The 21,111-nt window shown below is 48.6% G+C and overlaps 2 protein-coding genes across 2 annotated transcripts in view; one reads left to right on the top strand and one right to left on the bottom strand.

Annotated features, from left to right (window-relative positions):
* The window catches only part of Ctnnb1 (catenin beta 1), a 28,609-nt gene extending 21,996 nt beyond the window's left edge, over positions 1 to 6,613 (top strand). Inside the window, exons 8-15 of the mRNA XM_028767299.1 lie at positions 1,252 to 1,355; positions 1,433 to 1,771; positions 1,914 to 2,072; positions 3,213 to 3,332; positions 3,654 to 3,804; positions 3,895 to 4,016; positions 4,709 to 4,769; positions 5,400 to 6,613. Of these exons, the coding sequence (XP_028623132.1) occupies positions 1,252 to 1,355; positions 1,433 to 1,771; positions 1,914 to 2,072; positions 3,213 to 3,332; positions 3,654 to 3,804; positions 3,895 to 4,016; positions 4,709 to 4,769; positions 5,400 to 5,608 (1,265 nt within the window). The 3' untranslated portion in view covers positions 5,609 to 6,613. The remainder of the gene's footprint in view (positions 1 to 1,251; positions 1,356 to 1,432; positions 1,772 to 1,913; positions 2,073 to 3,212; positions 3,333 to 3,653; positions 3,805 to 3,894; positions 4,017 to 4,708; positions 4,770 to 5,399) is intronic.
* A 4,057-nt stretch (positions 6,614 to 10,670) lies between these two features.
* Positions 10,671 to 21,111, bottom strand: part of Ulk4 (unc-51 like kinase 4) — a 293,994-nt gene continuing 283,553 nt past the window's right edge. The window contains exons 36-37 of the mRNA XM_028767390.1: positions 12,632 to 12,717; positions 10,671 to 10,838 (exon numbers count right to left, since the gene is read on the bottom strand). Coding sequence (XP_028623223.1) covers positions 10,775 to 10,838; positions 12,632 to 12,717 — 150 coding nt within the window. The 3' untranslated portion in view covers positions 10,671 to 10,774. The remainder of the gene's footprint in view (positions 10,839 to 12,631; positions 12,718 to 21,111) is intronic.

The raw sequence follows: 21,111 nt of genomic DNA, 5'->3' as shown, positions 1-21,111 counted from the left end.
ACTTGAGCAGGATCAGGTAGTGAGCTAGGCAGGGCCCTGGTATACAGGAGTGACTGCTGTTTTGGTACCACATGGAGAACACTACTACAGGTCCTCACGGTTGAGAAGTGAGGTGGTCGTCTAAGGGCAGCTGTGTGCTGTGCAGTGTTGATGAGCAGGAGAGTAGCTACACAGTGGGAACCACTGAAGGAGGAAACAGCTGGCTTAGAAACCTAGCAAGTAAATAGAAGTGCTGGGTCTTGGGAACCAGTCCTAGTACCTAGCAGCCATGAGACTACAGCAGCAAACCAGAGAAGTGGTCTTTGGCAAGAACGGTGACACCTTGCAGGTTAAGTGGAACTGTCAGGGCCTTGCTAATTTGTTAACAAGGTTATTTAAGAAGGTGACATTCAGCTAGAAGGACATGAGGAAAGCCAGGCTAAGGGTGGGAAGCTGCCTGAGTTTATGACAGGAAGGAAGAGGGGTGTCTCAGAATAGCTTAATGGGTTGTTAACCACTAAGACCTGCTGTCTTCTAAGCTCTTCTGATAAGCATTTGGGGCAAGTTGCATGTTCTGAGAGTTAATAGTTGTATAAAGAAAATAGCCAGTCATTTACCAAAGGAGCATCAGCCTCAACCCAAGTCACTGCCAGAAGCTGGAGGGGAACTGTGAGGAAGGAATTATTTGAGAGACCATCAGGTCAGGAAGGTGGACTAAATTAAAGTTGTGACAAATGCAAGTCTAAAAAGTCAGATTTAGGACACAAAGTAAGTGTGCAGGATGAACAAGGAGATAAGAATGTGTCTCTCGGTGAAATCAGAAGTGATTTCGGTTAAAGAAGGGGTGTGGTTTATGTGACTTGTTAATGGCCTGTCACTGTTGCCCAGACTGTCCTTGAACTCAGGCTTAAGCAGTCCTGACTGACTTTTCCTCTGCGCACACCATGTGATGGTCAGCAAAGTACCACAAACTGCTTCATCCAGCTCAGAACCAACCCTGGGGCGGAGGGTCATTGTGGAAGTGGCTGAATGAAAGGAGTTGGTAGGGATGTTACCTGCAGGTGACGACAGTGGAACTGTCCACAAATGGTAGAAGGAAAAAGCAGCCATTTGACATGAGGTGTCACTGGCAAGGTGGACTAGAAAAGCTGTGTGACAGTCTAGAAGACTGAAGGAAATAAAGTCCTCGGAGGAGGAGAGTAGGCTTTGCTAGTCAGGGACTGACAGGCCTGCCTAGCTAAGAGCCATTGCCTTTGATGTCTGACTTCTCAGGTGGGATGCAGGCACTGGGCCTTCACCTGACAGACCCGAGTCAGCGACTTGTTCAAAACTGTCTTTGGACTCTGAGAAACCTTTCAGATGCAGCGACTAAGCAGGTACGTTGTGCACAAGTTGCTGCCTTGGTGCTAGGGTCTCCATGAGCCCTGAACTCAGCGTGTCTTTATCTCAACAGGAAGGGATGGAAGGCCTCCTTGGGACTCTAGTGCAGCTTCTGGGTTCTGATGACATAAATGTGGTCACCTGCGCAGCTGGAATCCTGTCTAACCTCACTTGCAATAATTACAAAAACAAGATGATGGTGTGCCAAGTGGGTGGCATTGAGGCTCTTGTGCGCACTGTCCTTCGTGCCGGTGACAGGGAGGACATCACTGAGCCTGCCATCTGTGCTCTTCGTCATCTGACCAGCCGGCATCAGGAAGCTGAGATGGCCCAGAATGCTGTACGCCTTCATTATGGACTACCTGTTGTGGTTAAACTCCTGCACCCACCGTCCCATTGGCCTCTGATAAAGGTGAACTGTGAGAGCAGGGTGCACTCTGGACATAGAGACTGTCTGCCGGGAAGGGTGGCTGGGGGGTGGGGTGGCTCCAAAGCATCTACTTACTCAACACCGCTTGTGCTGCTGTGTTGTCCGCTAATCCTTCCCTCTGTAGGCAACTGTTGGATTGATTCGAAACCTTGCCCTCTGCCCAGCAAATCATGCACCTTTGCGGGAACAGGGTGCTATTCCACGACTGGTTCAGCTGCTTGTACGAGCACATCAGGACACCCAACGGCGCACCTCCATGGGTGGAACACAGCAGCAGTTTGTGGTGTGTAGATCTTTGTGATGTGTGGCTGTTGTAAAGGGGTGGGATGAGTGCAATCCCCATGTGCTGTCTTCTACCCCCCCCCCCCCATCCTTTGCTGAAGGGTTGCTGATGACTGGGAAAAACCTAACCTGTGTTTAGTTTCCAGAGACACTGTGTGACAAGCTCTGGTGACGTTTCCCTGATTAGCCGTAAACAGGGGCATAGAGTGTAATGTAGTGGTGTGGGTAATGAAAGCATGTGTCGATGTAGGAGATCTACCACAGCCATATTTGTATTCAACTCTAGCAGGTTCTTTCACATCAGAAATCAACAGGAAGCCTGTCACAACAGGTTTTAGAACCCCATCCATACTGCTGGTGGTTTTTTTGCATTTGGATATTGTTCCTGGCCCCTCTCCATAGGATGGCCTCATATTAAGGCGCCACTGCCTATATATAGTTTATGAAGGAAATTCTATGTCCTCATAGAAATCAAGTTGACTATAAAAGTAGCAGAGTCAAAAACATAGTTGTAGATTAGAAAGCAAATATACAGACTGCTGATTTTTAACTGTAGGAATACAACCAAGGAGAGTTTTCAGGAGATGCATGTAAGAAATAGAGGACAAGTGGAAAGAACCGTTAGTTAGAATGGCCCACATCCACTTCCCTCTTACTCAGGCCGGTTGATGCTCTTCCATGCAGTGAGAAGGCCAGCTTTGGGATTTGAAGGATAGGGAAGCTGGACAGCCACTGTCCTCAGTGCCTGTGGAGTTTGTATCTGCAGAAGCTCAGGTCTCTTGTGCAAAAATTCACAGTATGCCCTTGTTCACTTTTGGGTTGTGCTGACCCTGTAGGGTGCACGTGAGAGTGAGTCTCGGGCAGTAATGGACAGGACATGCTGCGCTTCCCACAGGCGTAGGCTTCTCTGCAGCTGCATTTGATGTGTGGTTGGTTAATCTGCAGATGTGGAAGTCACAGCACAGGAAAGCTGTTCACTGTACATGGCACTGTGCAGGGAGAAGGCCTACTGTTAGGAGCCTTCCGTGATACTCCACTGAGCACTGGGCAAGCTGTGAGGATCTTGGGAGACAATGCAAATAAGTGGCCAGCAGCTGCTCCTCAGAGAGTGCCAGCTTGTTCACTGCTTTTCTCCTGCTAGGAGGGCGTCCGCATGGAGGAGATAGTTGAAGGGTGTACTGGAGCGCTCCACATTCTTGCTCGGGATGTTCACAACCGGATTGTAATCCGAGGACTCAATACCATTCCATTGTTTGTGCAGGTACGTTGGCTTCAGGTGACTGACTTCCAGACTTGAGTCTAAACATTGGATTAGAGACCAGAAGCCTTTCCTTTTTAGTCAAGAGCACTGGGACTACAGCCTTAGAGAGAGGGAGGACCAGAGAACAATTCTAGAAATCCTTTATGCCAGGGCAGCCTTCTCCTGGGAACACAGATTAGGGAACACAAACACAGCCAAGTGGGTGCTGCTGACATGTAGGAATACAACCAAGGGACCACATTGGTCAAGTTTGTGCCACAGTTGGGCCCATGCCATGCTTTATTTTGGGTTTAATTGGGTCTTGTTCTGTGTTTTCCATAGTTGCTTTATTCTCCCATTGAGAATATCCAAAGAGTAGCTGCAGGGGTCCTCTGTGAACTTGCTCAGGACAAGGAGGCTGCAGAGGCCATTGAAGCTGAGGGAGCCACAGCTCCCCTGACAGAGTTACTCCACTCCAGGAACGAAGGCGTGGGTAAGCAGAGGAGCCCAGTCCATTAGCTGCCTATGCGCTGGGGCAGGGGCTGGGCTTGGCCACAAGGGCTCTTTTCTTTTTCTATTCCAGCAACATACGCAGCTGCTGTTCTATTCCGAATGTCTGAGGACAAGCCCCAGGATTACAAGAAACGGCTTTCAGTCGAGCTGACCAGTTCCCTCTTCAGGACAGAGCCAATGGCTTGGAATGAGGTAGGCCAGCATTGCACGAGTCAGTGCTTTCACTGGGCTCTGACTACAGCTTGCATGAGCACAGTCTCCCCTAGAACTCGTAGGAGCATAGGGAAGATAAAGCTGTGAGTCTTCCAAGGGTGAGAAGGGAAGGTAGTCTGCTGAGCAGTTAGTTGAGAGTCGGTTTATCAATATGCTGTTTGTACAGTCTGCTTTTCTTTGCATTTGTTAGTGATTTGTCCTCAGTACAGGTAGTCTTTGAATCGGTTTCTAATAAACCTCCCTAGAATTCTGTTTTAAACACCCCATAGTTCCCTACTAGAGCCCAGATCTCAGTGTGTGATGCCCACTGAGTGCAGTCTTGGGTTTCAGACAGTGAGTCATGTGGGAGCTGGGTGTTGAGTGTACATCGTAACGTGTTCCAACCTGAGCCCTTGCCATTCCCTGCCCACCCGAGTCCTGAAGCCTGTTCCCACAGTTGCCTTTGTTTGGGTGATGGCAGCCTTGCTACTCGTGCTCAGACTATCGTTTGCCACTGTGCACTCAGTGTTGGAGCAGTATTGCTGCTGTACATGTATCCTTGGATGGAACAGCCATTGTCTCTCACACATACATACTCACTCAGTGAGTGAATGGTTTAATGCTACATGCAGTTTGAGGTCTTTGTCTTCTGTGATCTTATGTTTTTGTTCTTCCTGTACCCATTTATGTAGACTGCTGATCTTGGACTGGACATTGGTGCCCAGGGAGAAGCCCTTGGATATCGCCAGGATGGTATGTCATAAAGCCCTTGTCAAGCCTGGGAACCTGGGTTGGAGGTAGTGGTAGTTGCACTTAAAGATGGTCAGTGAATTCCAGAGTCAGCAGCAGTGTGGAGCACAGGGAGCTTGGCCGTCGCCTGCTGCCAGGGCATGCTCCTCCTGCCAGCCCTGTCGCCTGGCTTTTTGTTGGTCACACAACCCTTTGTCTTGGAGAACGGGGGTGGTCTAGGATGGATGACTCATAGCTGATTCATCAGAGCTTTCTGGAAAAGTATCCAAAATTGACCAACGTGCTGCCGCCATCACCTTATCCCAGAGGCTTTATCCAAGGAGCTGTGGAATTGTCTGGCTCCTCACCTGATCTGTGACAGGCAGATCAGACTTTGCATTCTCAGGAGGTCAGGCACAGTAAGCTGCTGCCTCTCACTCATGCTCTACCAGGGTCAGAATCAAGTGCTGAAGGCACACTGCTGCTGCTGTGTGGTAGATAAGTCTCAGGACTGTGTGAGGCCTGGCTTTATGTGATTACTGAAAAAGGAGCCTAGAAAGCAGTGTTCTGGCAGGCAAGATTCCCTTCCTTACCTCAGCTAATCAGTCTCTCCTCTTTCCATTGCCTACCTTGTGGATGCCCTGACTCCTACAGATCCCAGCTACCGTTCTTTTCACTCTGGTGGATACGGCCAGGATGCCTTGGGGATGGACCCTATGATGGAGCATGAGATGGGTGGCCACCACCCTGGTGCTGACTATCCAGTTGATGGGCTGCCTGATCTGGGACATGCCCAGGACCTCATGGATGGGCTGCCCCCAGGTGATAGCAATCAGCTGGCCTGGTTTGATACTGACCTGTAAATCGTCCTTTAGGTAAGAAAGCTTATAAAAGCCAGTGTGGGTGAATACTTTACTCTGCCTGCAGAACTCCAGAAAGACTTGGTAGGGTGGGAATGGTTTTAGGCCTGTTTGTAAATCTGCCACAAAACAGATACATACCTTGGAAGGAGATGTTCATGTGTGGAAGTTTATCACGTTGATGTTTTTGCCACAGCTTTTGCAGCGTTATACTCAGATGAGTAACATTTGCTGTTTTCCACATTAATAGCAGCCTTTCTCTCTATACAGCTGTATTGTCTGAACTTGCATTGTGATTGGCCTGTAGAGTTGCTGAGAGGGCTCGAGGGGTGGGCTGGTATCTCAGAAAGTGCCTGACACACTAACCAAGCTGAGTTTCCTATGGGAACAGTCGAAGTAAACGTTTTGTTCTGGTCCTTTTTGGTCGAGGAGTAACAATACAAATGGATTTGGGGAGTGACTCACGCAGTGAAGAGTGCACACGAATGGATCACAAGATGGCGTTATCAAACCCTAGCCTTGCTTGTTTTTTTTTTTTTTTAATATCTGTAATGGTACTGACTTTGCTTGCTTTGAAGTAGCTTTTATTTTTTTGCAGTAACTGTTAGTTTTTAAGTCTCGTAGTGTTATGTTCTAGTGAACCTGCTACAGCAATTTCTGATTTCTAAGAACTGAGTAATGGTGTAGAACACTAATTCATAATCACGCTAATTGTAATCTGGAGATGTGTAACATTGTGTAGCCTTTTGTATAAATAGATAGAAATGGTCCCATTAGTTTCCTTTTTAATATGCTTAAAATAAGCAGGTGGATCTATTTCATGTTTTTGAACAAAAACTTTATCGGGGATACGTGCGGTAGGGTAAATCAGTAAGAGGTGTTATTTGAACCTTGTTTTGGACAGTATACCAGTTGCCTTTTATCCCAAAGTTGTTGTAACCTGCTGTGATACAATGCTTCAACAGATGCGGTTATAAAATGGTTCAGAATTAAACTTTTAATTCATTCGCTTGTGTCATTTTTTGTTTGTTTGTCCTGAGATGGTTGCTGAGGGCAATGAAGGCGTCCAGCTTGCCCCACGAAGGGACACCATCAGGGTGGCCAGGCTGTCAGGGTAGAGAAGGACCAAGTCTGGATGGGAATGCTCAGTGACCCTTAGCAGTGTCATGCCAAAACCCAGGCAAACCAGAAGAGGGAAGCGTGTATTTGTCGGCCTTGAATATTGTCACTGTCTGGCTGCCCTTCTGTGAAATAACTGCTCTGCCACTTCTGACCAGAGGGCTGAGCAAGCCTGTGTAACCAGTCCTCTTTCAGCTCACCCTCTCTTCCAGGAACTAGGCAGGCACTTCCTGCTGTAGTATCTGTGCTACACTGAGTAGTAACTAAAGCTGCACACTGACTAAGCCCTTCCTTAGGCTGGGGTCATCCCACTGTGCAGTAGTGAAGCTCGGCCTGGTTTGGACTTAAGCATCATTGCTAGCATGGCTCTCCTGGAGAGAGCAACCCTATTCCTTTGAGCCAGTAACTATGTTTATCTGATCTTAATCAAAACCAGAATGGGCTGCCTTCCCTGTGGCCTGCCAGATGAGCTGTCATCGTGGTGGTGGGTCTGTCAAGCAGGCTTTGTACATTTCCTACAAAGACCTGTTACAACTCATGATTGGGTTTTCTAAAAGGTGAGAATGTGTTGTACTTTAGAGAGCTATTTGGTTTCCTGGGTTTTAAGATTGTGCTTGTTAAATTCAAAATCCACAGGAGGAGGAAGGTCCCGTGAGGAAGTACTCAGATAGCCCACTGTGGTCCAGAGTGGATTTGGGTCAGGTTAATGGGTAGAGCTTTACTGCAGTCAGCCTTTATATGAGAAGGGACCACAGCAAGGTGTCTGTAAAACGTAGTGCTCGTACATACCTAGAAGGATGGACGTACAAGGATGACGTAGAGCCAGGTCCTAACTGCAAAGGTCCTTTACCGGCGAAGGGGCAGAAATGCAGATGGGTGCTGTCTGAGATGCAGGCCCGAGTCACAGGCAGTGGTGGAGGTTTGTAGGAAAGTGAGCACCGTACTCTACTAGCACCACGCTAGCACACTCGGTAGGGCAGCATTCACAGACGGCATGTCCGGGGTGTGACGTGCACAGGATGCTGGCAGGTACCCACACTAGTGAAGAAATGCTGTAGGCGGAAGCTCCTAAACAGCTGTGCTCCCGTTTCTGACAAACTTGCAGGTGACGGGAAGATAGGGCTTTCCACAGGGCGCATTCTTCTGACTGCAGCTCCAGTTTTGAGCTGTTTTGGGGAGGTAGACATCTGACTCCTGCAGCAGCCACCATGCCAAAGGGGAATGGGCACAGATGAGGTAGGTGCTTTGATCTGGGTCCTGATAGTGAAAGGCACTGGCTAGATAAGTAGCAGCTCTAGATCAGACAGGTCTGATGGCTGTCTGCTCTCTAGAGAGTAATCCTCACCACACTGCCTCCTGAAAGGAGTGTCTTGAGTACAGTTATAAACTGGTGAGACCTGGGGAGAAGGCAGCATGTTCTAAGTCCGTGTGGAATGTGGTCTGTCCGTTCTCCTACCCCTAACTCCTCAAACCCCAGCACTAGAAGTAATAGGACTCTGCAGTCAGTGGTGAAGCCAAGCAAGCACCCTGGAGAGGGCTGGCTCAGCAGGTGAAAGCCTGGCCACCCTAGTTGAAGTTCTGGAACCTGTCATTAAAACGCTGGCTGTGGCAGAACTGCCCCAGAGTGTGGAGCCCAGCAGCAGAAACGAGAGATCCTGCCTCAGGCTGGGAGATGGCTCTGTAAGTCAGGGCACCTGATGGCCAAGGTAGCAGAGGGGAAACCAACTTACCCCTCCTACACACTGCAGTGGTACCCAGGAAATGAAAATGGGATGATGTTCTTAAAAAGACACTGCCTCAACATGGTGGAAGGCAACCGACCCCAGAGAGCAGTGCCCTGGCTTTCACACATGCACTGGGTGGACATGCACATGGTTTCTCAAAAGGAGAGGCTGGTAACAGTACCATTTGTATTTCCAAGAGATTTTCATGACAATAGAAGTCACACCTCATGTCCATTTGGGGTGGGACCAGCACATTGTAAGCCAGAGAGCTTGAGGTGCTGCCAAAGGCAGAGCACTGTGAGAAATAGCAACTCCCAACAGCTAAGCAAGCTGTCACATGACCATTTGGTGAGTGAGTAACCAGTAGAAGAGAATCCAGCATGGCTGAGTTGAGAGGAAATCACTGAAGTGCATCAATAGAAAAGCAGAGAACAGGCAGCTTGTGGCTATTGGCCTTGGGGTGTATGGGGTCTTGAATATAGCCACCTACAAAAACAAGTAACTGGCACAAGGCTCAGTAAGATCTGTGGTTCTGGGCCTGTTGCCTCTTGATTAAAACTGCTAGTCACATTCTCTGCCATGGACCCCAAGCTGCAGGCTAGGCCAACAGTCTGACCATGAAAGTCAGAGGCCAATGTTTTTCCCTTGTGCTGCCCTCGGTGGGGGTGAGGCTGAGGTTGCCTTAGCTGAGCCGCCTGGGCTGTGGCTGCTCTTGTCTGCACCCATGTCAGGTATTGGGGAATTTATTTGTACGCTATATTTTTTCAGTGTCTGGGGAAGGGGATAAAGGCTATTTGTGAGCTGGCTGGGACTGGGGTGGGGGTGGCGGGAATCCTCCACTTGTCTTGTTCAGCAGCTCTCTGCTGGACCAGAGCACAGAGAAATGCCAGCCCAGTGTCTTATGATGCATGCAGAAAACAAAACATGTGATGTCTGGACATGTGAAGAGCTGAAGGGTGACCACCACAGCTACCTAGGTCTCCTCAGGGCAGCTGTGGCCATTTCCTTACTGCGGTTTCCTGAGGGGCAGCACAACCAGCCCCTACTTTCAGGCTGTGGTTTAGGGCAAAGTCTTGAGCTGGGGGCTGCTAGTGGAGGGAAGGAAATAGGGCCTGGGCAGCCACCTCCATGGTCCTCTGCTTCTATCTGTGACCAGTGTGCTTAGTGGCATCTGGAGTTGGGGAATGAGACTGCAGTGCAGGCAGAAGCCTGGGTCTGGACTGACTGCCATCACAACGCTTGAGCTCAGGGCAGGGGCCGAGCTCAGGGCAGGGGCCAGCTATGTCTGCTCTCTTGAGGGAGGGCAGAGGAGGAGCTGTGCTTGCCTCCTTACCTCCACTAGCCGTCTACTCACCTGTCACGTATCCACAGTAGTTTGTAAGCTTGAGGAGCAAGCCAGCAGCCACATCACTGCACAAAGCAGCCAGGCCAGGTCCACACGGACACACAGCCTGTTAAGACACCACTCCTAGCTGCATAAAATCCTTAGTGCTTCTGTGTCTGTCACCCCATCCAAGGCCTGCTCAGGACAGTGGAACCCTGAGTCTAGCCATGCCAAAAGAGCCTTGTAGGCAAGAGGAGGACTTGGCACGGTATGGCTGTTTTCATCATGAGGTCAAGTGGGAGCTGCCAGGCTATCCAGGTCACCATGTCAAGACAGGGCTGCTGGTGACAGTAGCTGCTTCATATGTGCACACCTTCTTCCCAGAGAAACATCCTGGAGTACAAATGGGCCAGCTATGTCTGTTCTCTTGAGGGAGTAGCAAATGGGCCAGAAACCTGAAGAAGTCCCAGAGGTCCTAGCCTCCTGTCCAGAGCTGGCTCAAACAGGCCTGCCCCACACAGCAGTCCCTCATCCTTCAGTGTCCACCAGACTTGTCATTTAGCACATGGCAGAGATTTTAAGGGACGAGGGGCAATTTGGAGAAGCAAATCTGCCTTGACACCAGCATCCCACAGCTGCTGGACTCCAGTGTCCTGCACTCCTGCTTGCAAACTGAACTTGTTTTGCATGTGAGTCTCACCAGGGCCTCTCTGAGATTCTTGGAATTATCCGTCCTTGAAAAGGAAGTGGCCATGCAACACTAGAGGAGAGTGGGGGTTAGACAAGTTGCCCCTTAGCTGCTGCTAAGGGTTGTAGCTCACCTGAGTGGAGGCCACTTGACCTCCACATAAGGACTAGGTTAGTCATCCCAGTCAGTGAGAGTGCTGGAGACATCAGGTTCTGGCCCATCGATTTTATTAGCTCCACTTGAGGCAGGTGAGAAAGGACTGTGTGGGGTCTGACCGTGCTGTGCAGCGGATGGTTGCCACAGGATGGCCTTGTCTAATGCCCGACAGCCTGGAGGAGTTCCAGGGCCAACGAAGCCACGACAGTATCGACGGGTGAGCTGTGGAAAAGCAAAGTGGTGGGTAATGTGTGTGGGGGTCAGACCTCCCCTTAAAAGTGGTGGGTAATGTGTGGGGGGATCAAACCTCCCCTGTAAGAGGGTTGGGCCTTGAAAGCTCACATATCAAGAGCCCCATTACTGAAGTCCTCAGTTGGGCCAGTGCCTCTCGGCTCTACCTCAGCCTCAGGCCCTGGGCACCACCAGCCATTTGAGTCTGCCTATGTGGACTATGCTGGTGGACAGGTGTAGCCAGCCTGCCCAGCCCCTGGTACCTAAACCTCTTCATACCCACTCTAACCCCTTCTTGCTCTGCACTGCTAGCTCCTGTCCACTGTGGGCCCTCACCACCATGCACTGCGGGACAATGCTTGGAGACTGAGAGTGGGCAATTAGGAGCTTAAAATAGGAACTTTGTTTTGTTTGAGACACAGGTAAGCCTGCTAGGAACAAAGGAAAGCATGACACTGGGCAGCCCCCTGAAGAGAAAGTTAGACTATGGTGGCACCCTCAAAGTCAAGGAAATAGATGTTGGCGCATAATCAGGTGGGCGGGTGGTCTGCCCCATGAAAGCTGCAGTCTAGTGGACAGGATTGCCACCCGGAGACAGTGCCGTGCATTCCTGTTCTCTGCATCAAAGGCCCTGAGGGATGGTGGAATGTCTTTGAACTTGGCCTGCTTCTGGTAGAGTCCAGGCCAGTCCTGTGGGGCCACACTGCCCACTAAAGCCCCAGAAGGGCGGCGTGGATGGAAGGCCAGCCTCCTGGCAGGGCAGTCTGAGCAGAGCACTGCCACCCACTCATCCGGCCTTTGCAGGTGGGGACATCTGAACAAAACCTGAGAGACAAGGCAAGGTCTGCCTGTGTCCTGGTGTGGGCGGGAAGGTCGCAGCCCTGCAGAATGTTAAGCCTCGTTGGACACGTTTGATCTAGCACAAAAATAAGCTACCTTTGGTCTCAAGGCAAACAGCCTCAGCAGGTGTGGAGACCCAGATGGCTGGCAGGAAGGGCGTTAGGGAGCCGGCTGCCCACCCTGAGCACTGGTCAGCACTGGCCTCTACCTCACACCATGGGTCCCAGCAGATGAGAAGGACCCTGCCATCCAAGCCAGCCTCTTCCTAACCTCCCAGGACTGGGCATGAGCTGCTGTATAGCATCAGTCCCGCAGAGCCACAGCCACAGCTTCCTTCAAATGGATACCAGTGCCAGATACCAGGGAAGGCTGGGCTCCCCTTACAGTGGCTCTTCCCCAGCGTAGGGATGCAGGGACCAGAGCCTCTCCCTGGGCTCTGTGCTCACCAGGTCTCAGCCAGGCCATGGCACTGAACTGACAACTGGGGTTGTCAGCCTGCTTTCCAAATTAGGTACTTGTCACTCGAGGCTGTCACTGCACCAAGTGTCATCATTGCTGAGCTACCACGTCTGCCTTCAGTGGGTTTGACATACTCCTTGGGTGACAACACCCCTAGTCCATAGGCATCACTTCTCAGATGTTCTCAACAAACTGTCCAGTGAGAGGTAGGAGGTGAGGCTACCCCTACACTGTGAGCTGCTGGATGTGAGATCCCCCTAAAGAAGGGCTAAGGGAGGCAGCCTGAGGAGGCTGTCAGGGTCAAGACTGCCTCTACTGACTCCCATGGTCTTCTGCCATCAGGCATGTGGTCCTTCCCCCAGTGGGAGGAGCCCAACTGTATAGTGACAGGCCACAAGATATCAGCCCCATACATGAGGATGGGGGAGGGGGCAAAGATGGTTGAAAGCATTTGCTGAGCTGAGCAGTCACCTGGCTCCTCATACCTGTGAGCTGGAGCCAGGCGCTCCAGGGCCTGCAGAAGACTGCCGGTGTTCTTGAGGCGTTCCAGGAGCTTCTCATTGGACGTTACCTGAAACATAAGAAGACGGCTTCAGTTGGTCCATCCCTGACTTGTTGCTGTTAGATGAGGGTCAGGCATACAGTGGTCCATAGTCACTTTGCAAGGTAAGCATTGAGTATGTTCTAGGTAACATTGTGGAGGATAGTGAACCCCACAAAGTCCGGTTGCCTCGCGCCTGTCCTCAGGAAGCTGATGCCGGCTGGCGTCAGGTCACCACTACTACTCAAGAATTCCATGCCTTTCCACTCCTAGCAACTAAGGCAGGATTAGTGTCCCTCATTTTTAGGATGAGCCTCGGGACTTGGAGGGTCTGCACCTATACTGAGACCCTTTTCCTCTTCCTGGTGTGCCAGAAACCAGCTGTAAGTTTGACTGCCATTAACCGTGGTTCCGTACAGAGCTGCACATAGAGATGGCTGTCTGAACATGGTGAGAGTATACACAAACTTACAGGCTGCGTGACTTACGTCTAGACCCACTCACTGCTCACCACAGCCCCTTGAGGGGGACTGCATGCACATGTGATGGATGCAGAGGGGGTGCACAGAGGCTATGCTTCCGGAAGTCACCCCTTAAGCTTCAGTGAAATGACCTTTACCCACAACCCTGCTTAGGAAGCACAAATGGGAAACTACAGGGACAACTAAGTGCCCAAGAGAGTGGACCATGGTACCAGCCTTTGCGGCTGACGTGAGCACAGGCATAAAGAAAGCTGAACATGGACCGGTCTGTCTGCCCCAGGACACTGCATGCCACTTTAGTCAGAGGACCTGCTTTCCGCAGTGCTCAGCCATCAATAGAGAAATAACTGGTCAGAGTGCTGAGGATAAGGAACTGAGGCTTATTCAGTCCCCCACACTGGAGGTTCAGGAGGGTCTTGGAAGAGGAGGCAGAAAGAATGGAAGGCCAGGGTGGAGAGGCTGTGACACTGCTGTCTTTAGGGCATGATGTGGATCAACTCTCAGCAGTTGTCACCTGGGCAAGGTCAAGGCTGAGAGGGGAGGTGCTCTCAGCGCTCCATAGAGGGGGGAGGTGCTCTCAGCGCTCCATAGAGAGGGGAGTGCTCTCAGCACTCCATAGAGAGGGGAGATGCTCTCACTGCTCCATAGAGAGGGGAGGTGCTCTCACTGCTCCATAGAGAGGGGAGGTGCTCTCACTGCTCCATAGAGGGGGGAGGTGCTCTCACTGCTCCATAGAGAGGGGAGGTGCTCTCAGCACTCCATAGAGAGGGGAGTGCTCTCAGCACTCCATAGAGAGGGGAGTGCTCTCAGCACTCCATAAAGAGGGGAGTGCTCTCACTGCTCCATAGAGAGGGGAGGTGCTCTCAGCTCTCCATAGAGAGGGGAGGTGCTCTCAGTGCTCCATAGAGGGGGGAGGTAATAGCTGCTGTGGAGGGAGAAACATTCTTTGTGTCCCATGACATAAAGAACCAGTGGATGATCTCAAACCAGAGCACAGACAGACAGCACTAACTTGATCTAAAGGACAGTTGGGTGAGGGACATGCTGTGGGGTGTGGGAGGAGTTGGATGGAGGTGGAGGTAAATGTCATATTTACTGTATGCATGTATGAAATTCTCGAGGAAGAAATATTACGATTTTCTTAAGCAAACTGAAAGAGCTTACTGAAAACAAGGAGATTTGGGGCCCTTCTGAACTTTAATAGCAGTTGCTGACTTGTAAAGAGGAATACATTAGATGTTACAGCTATGGAAAGTTCCAGAGCTGCTGGGTTCCATAGAAAGTGCACATGCCATCTATTCTGTCTCCCTGAGCATAGATGCCAACCCCAGCAGGATGTACGGCCTGCTCTCAAGCACACTGTCCAGTCAGGAACAGCAGGCAGGTCTGGGCAGAAGGCCACAAACACCTGTGCTGCAGTGTGCCTGCCTTTGCTCAAAGCCCCAGCTCCCAGAGTCTACACAGAGAAGTGGACAGAGATGTCCAAGAGACATGGGGAGCAGAAAGTTCCCAAGCTCTGAGGGTGTACAGAGTTTCCTACTCCTTAGCCTCTGTTCTGGTGTGCCCAAAGCCACAGGCCCACGGCCCCTCAGTGGTGGTGTCAGCAGCTATTAACTGGAGCCTGCAGTTGGAACTCCTTTCTCTGCTTTAACAGTGTTGGCTTCTGACATGCAACTTCATATAGACAGCTTCACAGCAGACAGGACATGGGAGATCTAGGAAGCCAGAAGGTCCTGAGGTGATACTGATCTGGGAGTGCCTGGGGGATGCAAACCCACAGAACCATGTACGCATGCCTAGGATCTGCCACACCACCTCGCTGTGCAGACATGGGATGATCTGACAGCATACCAAAGACCTCAAAGTCTCACATCCCAGCCTGAGCCCAGGGGCAGGGACACATCAGGTAGAGTCACACAACACTTGGGAACCTTTGACCCAGGTCTGAAGCAGGAGTCTCAACTCGTGGCTGAATCTACAGAGCAATTTCTGCTGCTAAAACAAAAATAGCGTTGCCAGTGGATTTCCAACCAGACTGCATAACAACCAGGAAGAAATGTGAAGTTAGCATGCGAACATCCAAGGATGTATAAACTGATGCCCTCTGACCCCAAATGAACTGTCAATCACTGACACTCTAGAAACAGACTAAGAAGGAACCAATGGTGGCAGAGAATGGATTCCCACAGGCGGTCATGCACACACACACACACACACACAAATAATTTTTTTTAAATGAAAGAAAAGAACAATACAACGTGATTGGTTCAATAGCAAAGTGAAAGGTCTGTGAAGGTGATCAGAACATCAGCTGGAGCACACAGGAAAGACCACATCCACATGAGCAGGCCTCTGAGAGAGTAGCTGTGACAGGCTTGTGCTGCAGCTGCAGAGGAAGAGGAAGAGGATGGAGAAAACTTGAGTGCAAACGTGAGAAATCACAGTGGCAGCTCTCCAGATATGTGCAATGAGGCTCTTCCCCAGGTCACACCCAGATACCCTATAACTGAGTCAGGCACGTGGCACTAGCCTGTCACCACAGCACTTGGGAGGCACAGACAGAAGCATGTGGAGTTCAGGGTCAGCCTGGGCTACCTGAGGCCCTGTATCAAAACAAAGCAGGCTTGTGTTCATGGGCACTGGTGCCTGTAGAGACCAGAAGATGGCATTGGGTCTCCTGGAACTGACATTTCAGGTGGCTGTTCAGCCATTCATCATGGGTGCTTGGAACTGGATGCCAGTCCTCTGAGAGAATAGAGGACTCTTAACCATTGAGCCATCTCTCCAGCCTCCTGTGCAAAGTATTTTATAATCTCAATGCTACCACTAAAGCTAGCAGAGACAAAATAAAAGACATACAGGCCCCACAAGTTCAGCTGCTTTCCCAGAGGCCATGCCAGTACCAGGGACCCCAGGTAAGACCCTAACCTATGCCTGCCAACTCCCCTTAAAGCACACCCAACAGCCATAAACTGCACCTCCTTCTCTGGGCTACATATTCTGACCCACAACTTGAACAAAACACCTTTGCTTTTCTGGAAGCCACACAGGTTCTCGGGACCACAGAGGCAATGTTGGTACCCAAACCCCAGAAGTCACACAGGCCACAGAAAAGTCCAGCAGAGACATCCTATTAAACCTGAAGACTCACTGGTCACCAGAACCCCGAGCCACTCAAGCCAGAAGACCAGAAAAGAAACAAAACTAAGGGGGAAAACATGCAAACAACAAAAAACCCCACCCATTTAACAAAGATAAACTCAGAAATCAGCACCTAAACCTATAATAACCGCAAACCAGGATGACTAGAGCATAGGAACACAACAGCCAGGGCAATATGGCACCATCAGAGCCCAGCTATCTTACTTCAGCAAGCCCTGGATATTCCAGCACTGCTGAAGCGTAGGAAAATGACCTTAACTCCAATCTTATGATAGAGGGCTGTAAAGAGGAAATAAATACATCCCTTAAAAAAATACAGGAAAAGACAGTCAAACAGGTAAAGGAAATTAATAAAATTGTTCAAGACCTGAAAATGGAAAAAAAAGCAATAAAGAAAACATAAATTGAGGGAATCTTAGAGATAGAAAATTAGGTAAGAGAACAGGAACTACAGACATAAGCATCACCAACAGAATACAGGAGATGGAAGAGAGAATCTGAGGTGTAGAAGATACAACAGAAGAAACTGATACATCAGTCAAAGAAAATGTTAAATGTAAAAGTTACTGACACAAGACATCCAGGAAATCTGGGACACTATGAAAAGACCAAACCTAGGAATAATAGGAATCAAAGAAGGAAAAGATTCCCAGCTCAAAGGCCCAGAAGCTATATTTTTAGCAAAATCATAGAAGAAAAATTTCCTAACCTAAATAAAGTAATACCTATAAATATACAAGAAGCTTACAGAACACAAAATGGTTGGACCAGAAAAGAAAACCCCCTTGTCACATAATAATCAAAACTAAATATTCAGTAAAGAAAGAATACTTTATAAAAGTTGCAAGAGAAAAGGCAAAGTAACATAAAAAGTCAGACTATTAGAATTACCCCTGACTCCTCAACAAAGACTATAAAAAGCCAGAAGAGACTGGGCAGATATTTTGCAGAGTCTAAGAGACCACAAAATGCTAGCCCAGATTACTATACCTTTCAATCACCATAGAGGAAAACAGCAAGATACTCCATAACAAAACCAAATTTAAACAATCCTATCCACAAATCCTCTACAGAAGATTCTAGAAGGAAAACTTCAGCCCAAGGAGATTAATTATACCCAAGAAAACACAGAAAATAAATAATTCACACCAGCAAAACCAAAAGAAGGGAAGCATGCATGCAAGGGCACCCACATTCGTAAAAGAAACATCACTGAAGCTTAAATCACACATCCAACCCCACACATTAAGAGCAGGAAAGTTCCACCTCCCATTCTCACCACCGCCTGACCAGGGACAGGTCATCCAGACAGAAATAAACAGAGAAATGATGGAACTAACAGACGTATGACTCATATGGACCTGACAGACATCTATCTACAGGACACTTCACCCAAATACAAAGAATATATCTTCTCAGCACCTCAGGGAACGTTCTCCAGAATTGATGATATACTCGGTCACAAAGCAAATTTCAGCAGATGCAAGAAAACAGAAGGAAATAACCCCCTGCATCTTATCAGACCACCATGGATGGACATCACCAACAACAGAAACACTAGAAAGCTTGCAAACTCATGGAAACTGAACAACTCTTTACTCAGTGATCACTGGGTCAGGGACAAAATAAAGAAATTAAGGTCCCTGGTAGATGGGTTGGGAGTTGGTGGAGTGGGTAACCGGGAAGTAGGATATCATTTGAGATGTAAATGAGTGGAATGATTAATAATAATAATAATAATAATAATAAAGAAATAAAGACTTTCTAAAATTCAATGCAAATGAATATACAACATACCCAAACTCACAGGACACAAAGAAAGTAGTGCTAAGAGGAACGCTCACCGCACTACAGTCTACATAAAGAAATTAGTGAGATCTCATACTATGACTTAAGAGCACACCTGAGAGCTCTAGAACAAAAAGAGAACGTGGACCCAAGAGAAGTGGACAACATCAAACTCAGGGCCGCAGTCAACAAAATCAAAACAAAGAGAACAATACAAAGAACCAGCAGAACATGTTGGTTCTTTGAGAAAAATCAAACGGATAAATGAATCCGTAGCCAAACTAAACGGCAGAGAGAGAATATCCGAATTAACAAATTAGAAGGGAAAAGAGGCACATAACAGCAGACACCGAGGAAATCCAAAGAATCATTTTAGGTCTTACTTCAAAAACCTGTACTCCACAAAATTGGAAAATCTAAAAAAAATGAACAATTTTGTGGAGAACAGGTATTTAAAGACCTAGTGATCTGTTAGATTTCCCTGGTGTCTGTTGTTATGTCTCCCTTTTCCTCTTACTAAAGTTAAAATCAAGATCATATAAACAACCTAAATAGACCTATATCTCCTAAGGAAATAGAAGCAGTCATTGAAAGTCTCCAAACAACAACAACAAGAGCCCAGGGCCAGATGGTTTTGGCCCATAGCTCAGGCACTAAGATTAACACTTAATAAATGGGACCTCATGAAACTGAGACACTTCTGTAAGGAAAGTACATCATCAAAAGGACAACATGGCAGCCTACAGGGTGGGAAAAGATCTTCACCAATCCCCCATCCAATAGAAGGCTGATATCCAAAATATATAAAGAACCCATGATGGGGCTGGAGAGATGGCTCAGTGGTTAAAAGCACTGACTGCTCTTCTAGAGGTCTTGAGTTTAATTCCCAGCAACCACATGGTGGCTCACAGCCATCTGTAATGGGATCTGGTGCCCTCTTCTGGTGTGTCTGAAGACAGCTAGTGTACTCACATAAAATAAATAAATAATTTTAAAAAAAATAAAGAACTCAAGAAACAGAACAACATCATCAACAGAACAATTCAATTTAACAATGGGATGCAGAGGTAAATAGAGAATTCTTGACAGGAATCTCAAATGGCAGAGAAACACTTAAAGAAATGCTCAACGTCCTTAGCCATTAGGGAAATGCAAATGAAAACAACTCTGAGATTCCATCTTACATCCATCAGAATGGCTCAGACCAAAAACTCAAGTGATGGCACACGCTGGTGAGGATGTAGATGAAGGGGAACACGCCTCCACTGCTGACTGGAGTACAAACTTGTACAGCCAGTTTGGAAATCAATTTGGCAGTTTCTCAGAAAACTGGAAATAGTTCTACCTCAAGACCCAGCTATACCACTCCTGGGCATATACCCAAAAGATGTTCCACCATCCCACAAAGACACTTGCTCAATTATGGTCATAGCATCTTTATTTGTAATAGCCAGTAACTGGAAACAACCTAAATATCTCTCAACCGAAGAATGGGTAAAGAAAATGTGGTACATTTACACAATGGAATATTACTCAGTTGTTAAAAACAGTGACATGAAATTTGCAGACAAATGGATGGAACTAGACAAAATCATCCTGAAGTAATCCAGATACAGAACGACAATGATAATATGCACTCACATATAAATGTTATCAGTCATGAAGTACAGGACAACCATGCTACAATCCCCAGACCAAAGATGCTAAGTAACAAGAAGGGCTCAAGGGGTGACATGTGAATATCACTGAGAAGGGGAAATAGAATAGACGTTGTAGGTAGACAGGGGGAAGAAACTGGACAAAAGTGGGGGTGGGGATGGTAACAGGACAGATCAGGTTGGGAGAGGACAGAGGGCGAGTACCAGGAGAGACAACTGGAAAGGGGAGGGGGCATCTCTGGGACAAGCAAGACACCTAGGGCAATGGAAAACTCCCAGGAATCTGAGAGTGACTGCAGCTAAGATTCCTAGCAATGGGGGTTTGACCATCTCCTGTAACCAGGTAAGACTTCCAGTGGAGAGATTAAGACACTAACCCAACCACAAAACCTTCAGCCTGCAATCTGTCCTGCCTACAGGATGTGCAGGGGTAAAGATGGAGCAGAGACTGAGGGAACAGCCAACCAGTGACTGCCCAGATTGAGACCCATGCTGTGAGAGGGAGCCCACCCGACACTGATAATGACACGCTGCTGTACTTGCAGACAGGAGCCTAGGAAACCATCATCAGAGAGGCTTCAGCCAGCAGCTGATGGAAACTGATGTGGAGACTCACAGCCAAACATTACGTGGGACTTGGAGAATCCTGAGGAAGACAGGGAGGCAGGATTGAAGGGGCCAGAAGAGTCAAGGACTCCACAAGAAAACCCACAGAATCAACTAACGTGGGCCTGTAGGGGCTCACAGAGACCAGGGAGCATGCATGGGACTGACCTAGGCCCTCTGCAATATGTTACAGTTTTGTAGCTTGGTCTTCATGTGGGACTGCTAACAGCAGGAGCAGGGGCTGTCTCTGACTCCATTGCCTGTCTTGGGATCCTTTCCTCTGACTGGGATGCCTCCTCTCGCATCTATAGGAGAAGATGCCCCTAGTCTTACTGCAACTTGATATGCCATGGCTGGTAGATATCCACGGGAGGATATCCTCCCTTATTCTGAAGAAAGAGGGAGGAGTGGATGGATGTGGGGAGGAAGAGGAGGACTGGGAGAAGAGGAGGGAGGGGAAACTGAGGTCAGGATGTAAAGTTAATTGATTAATTAAAGGGGGGCCACAGCACCATTCCCAGACAGTGAGGTGAGCGCCAGTGTCGTCTCTCTGCTTCCTGACTGCGGATGCCATGTGACCAGCTGCCTCAAGTTGCTGCCACCATGCCTTCCCTACCATGAGCCATGACTCAGAATACACCCTTTCTCCCCCTCACAAAAAAAGAAGAAGAAGGAGAAGAAGAAGAAGAAGAAGAAGAAGAAGAAGAAGAAGAAGAAGAAGAAGAAGA

This window comes from Grammomys surdaster, unplaced genomic scaffold, assembly GCF_004785775.1.
Source record: "Grammomys surdaster isolate TR1022 unplaced genomic scaffold, NIH_TR_1.0 172, whole genome shotgun sequence".
Taxonomy (NCBI): Eukaryota; Metazoa; Chordata; class Mammalia; order Rodentia; family Muridae; genus Grammomys; species Grammomys surdaster.
This window is presented reverse-complemented; position numbering and strand designations above follow the sequence as displayed.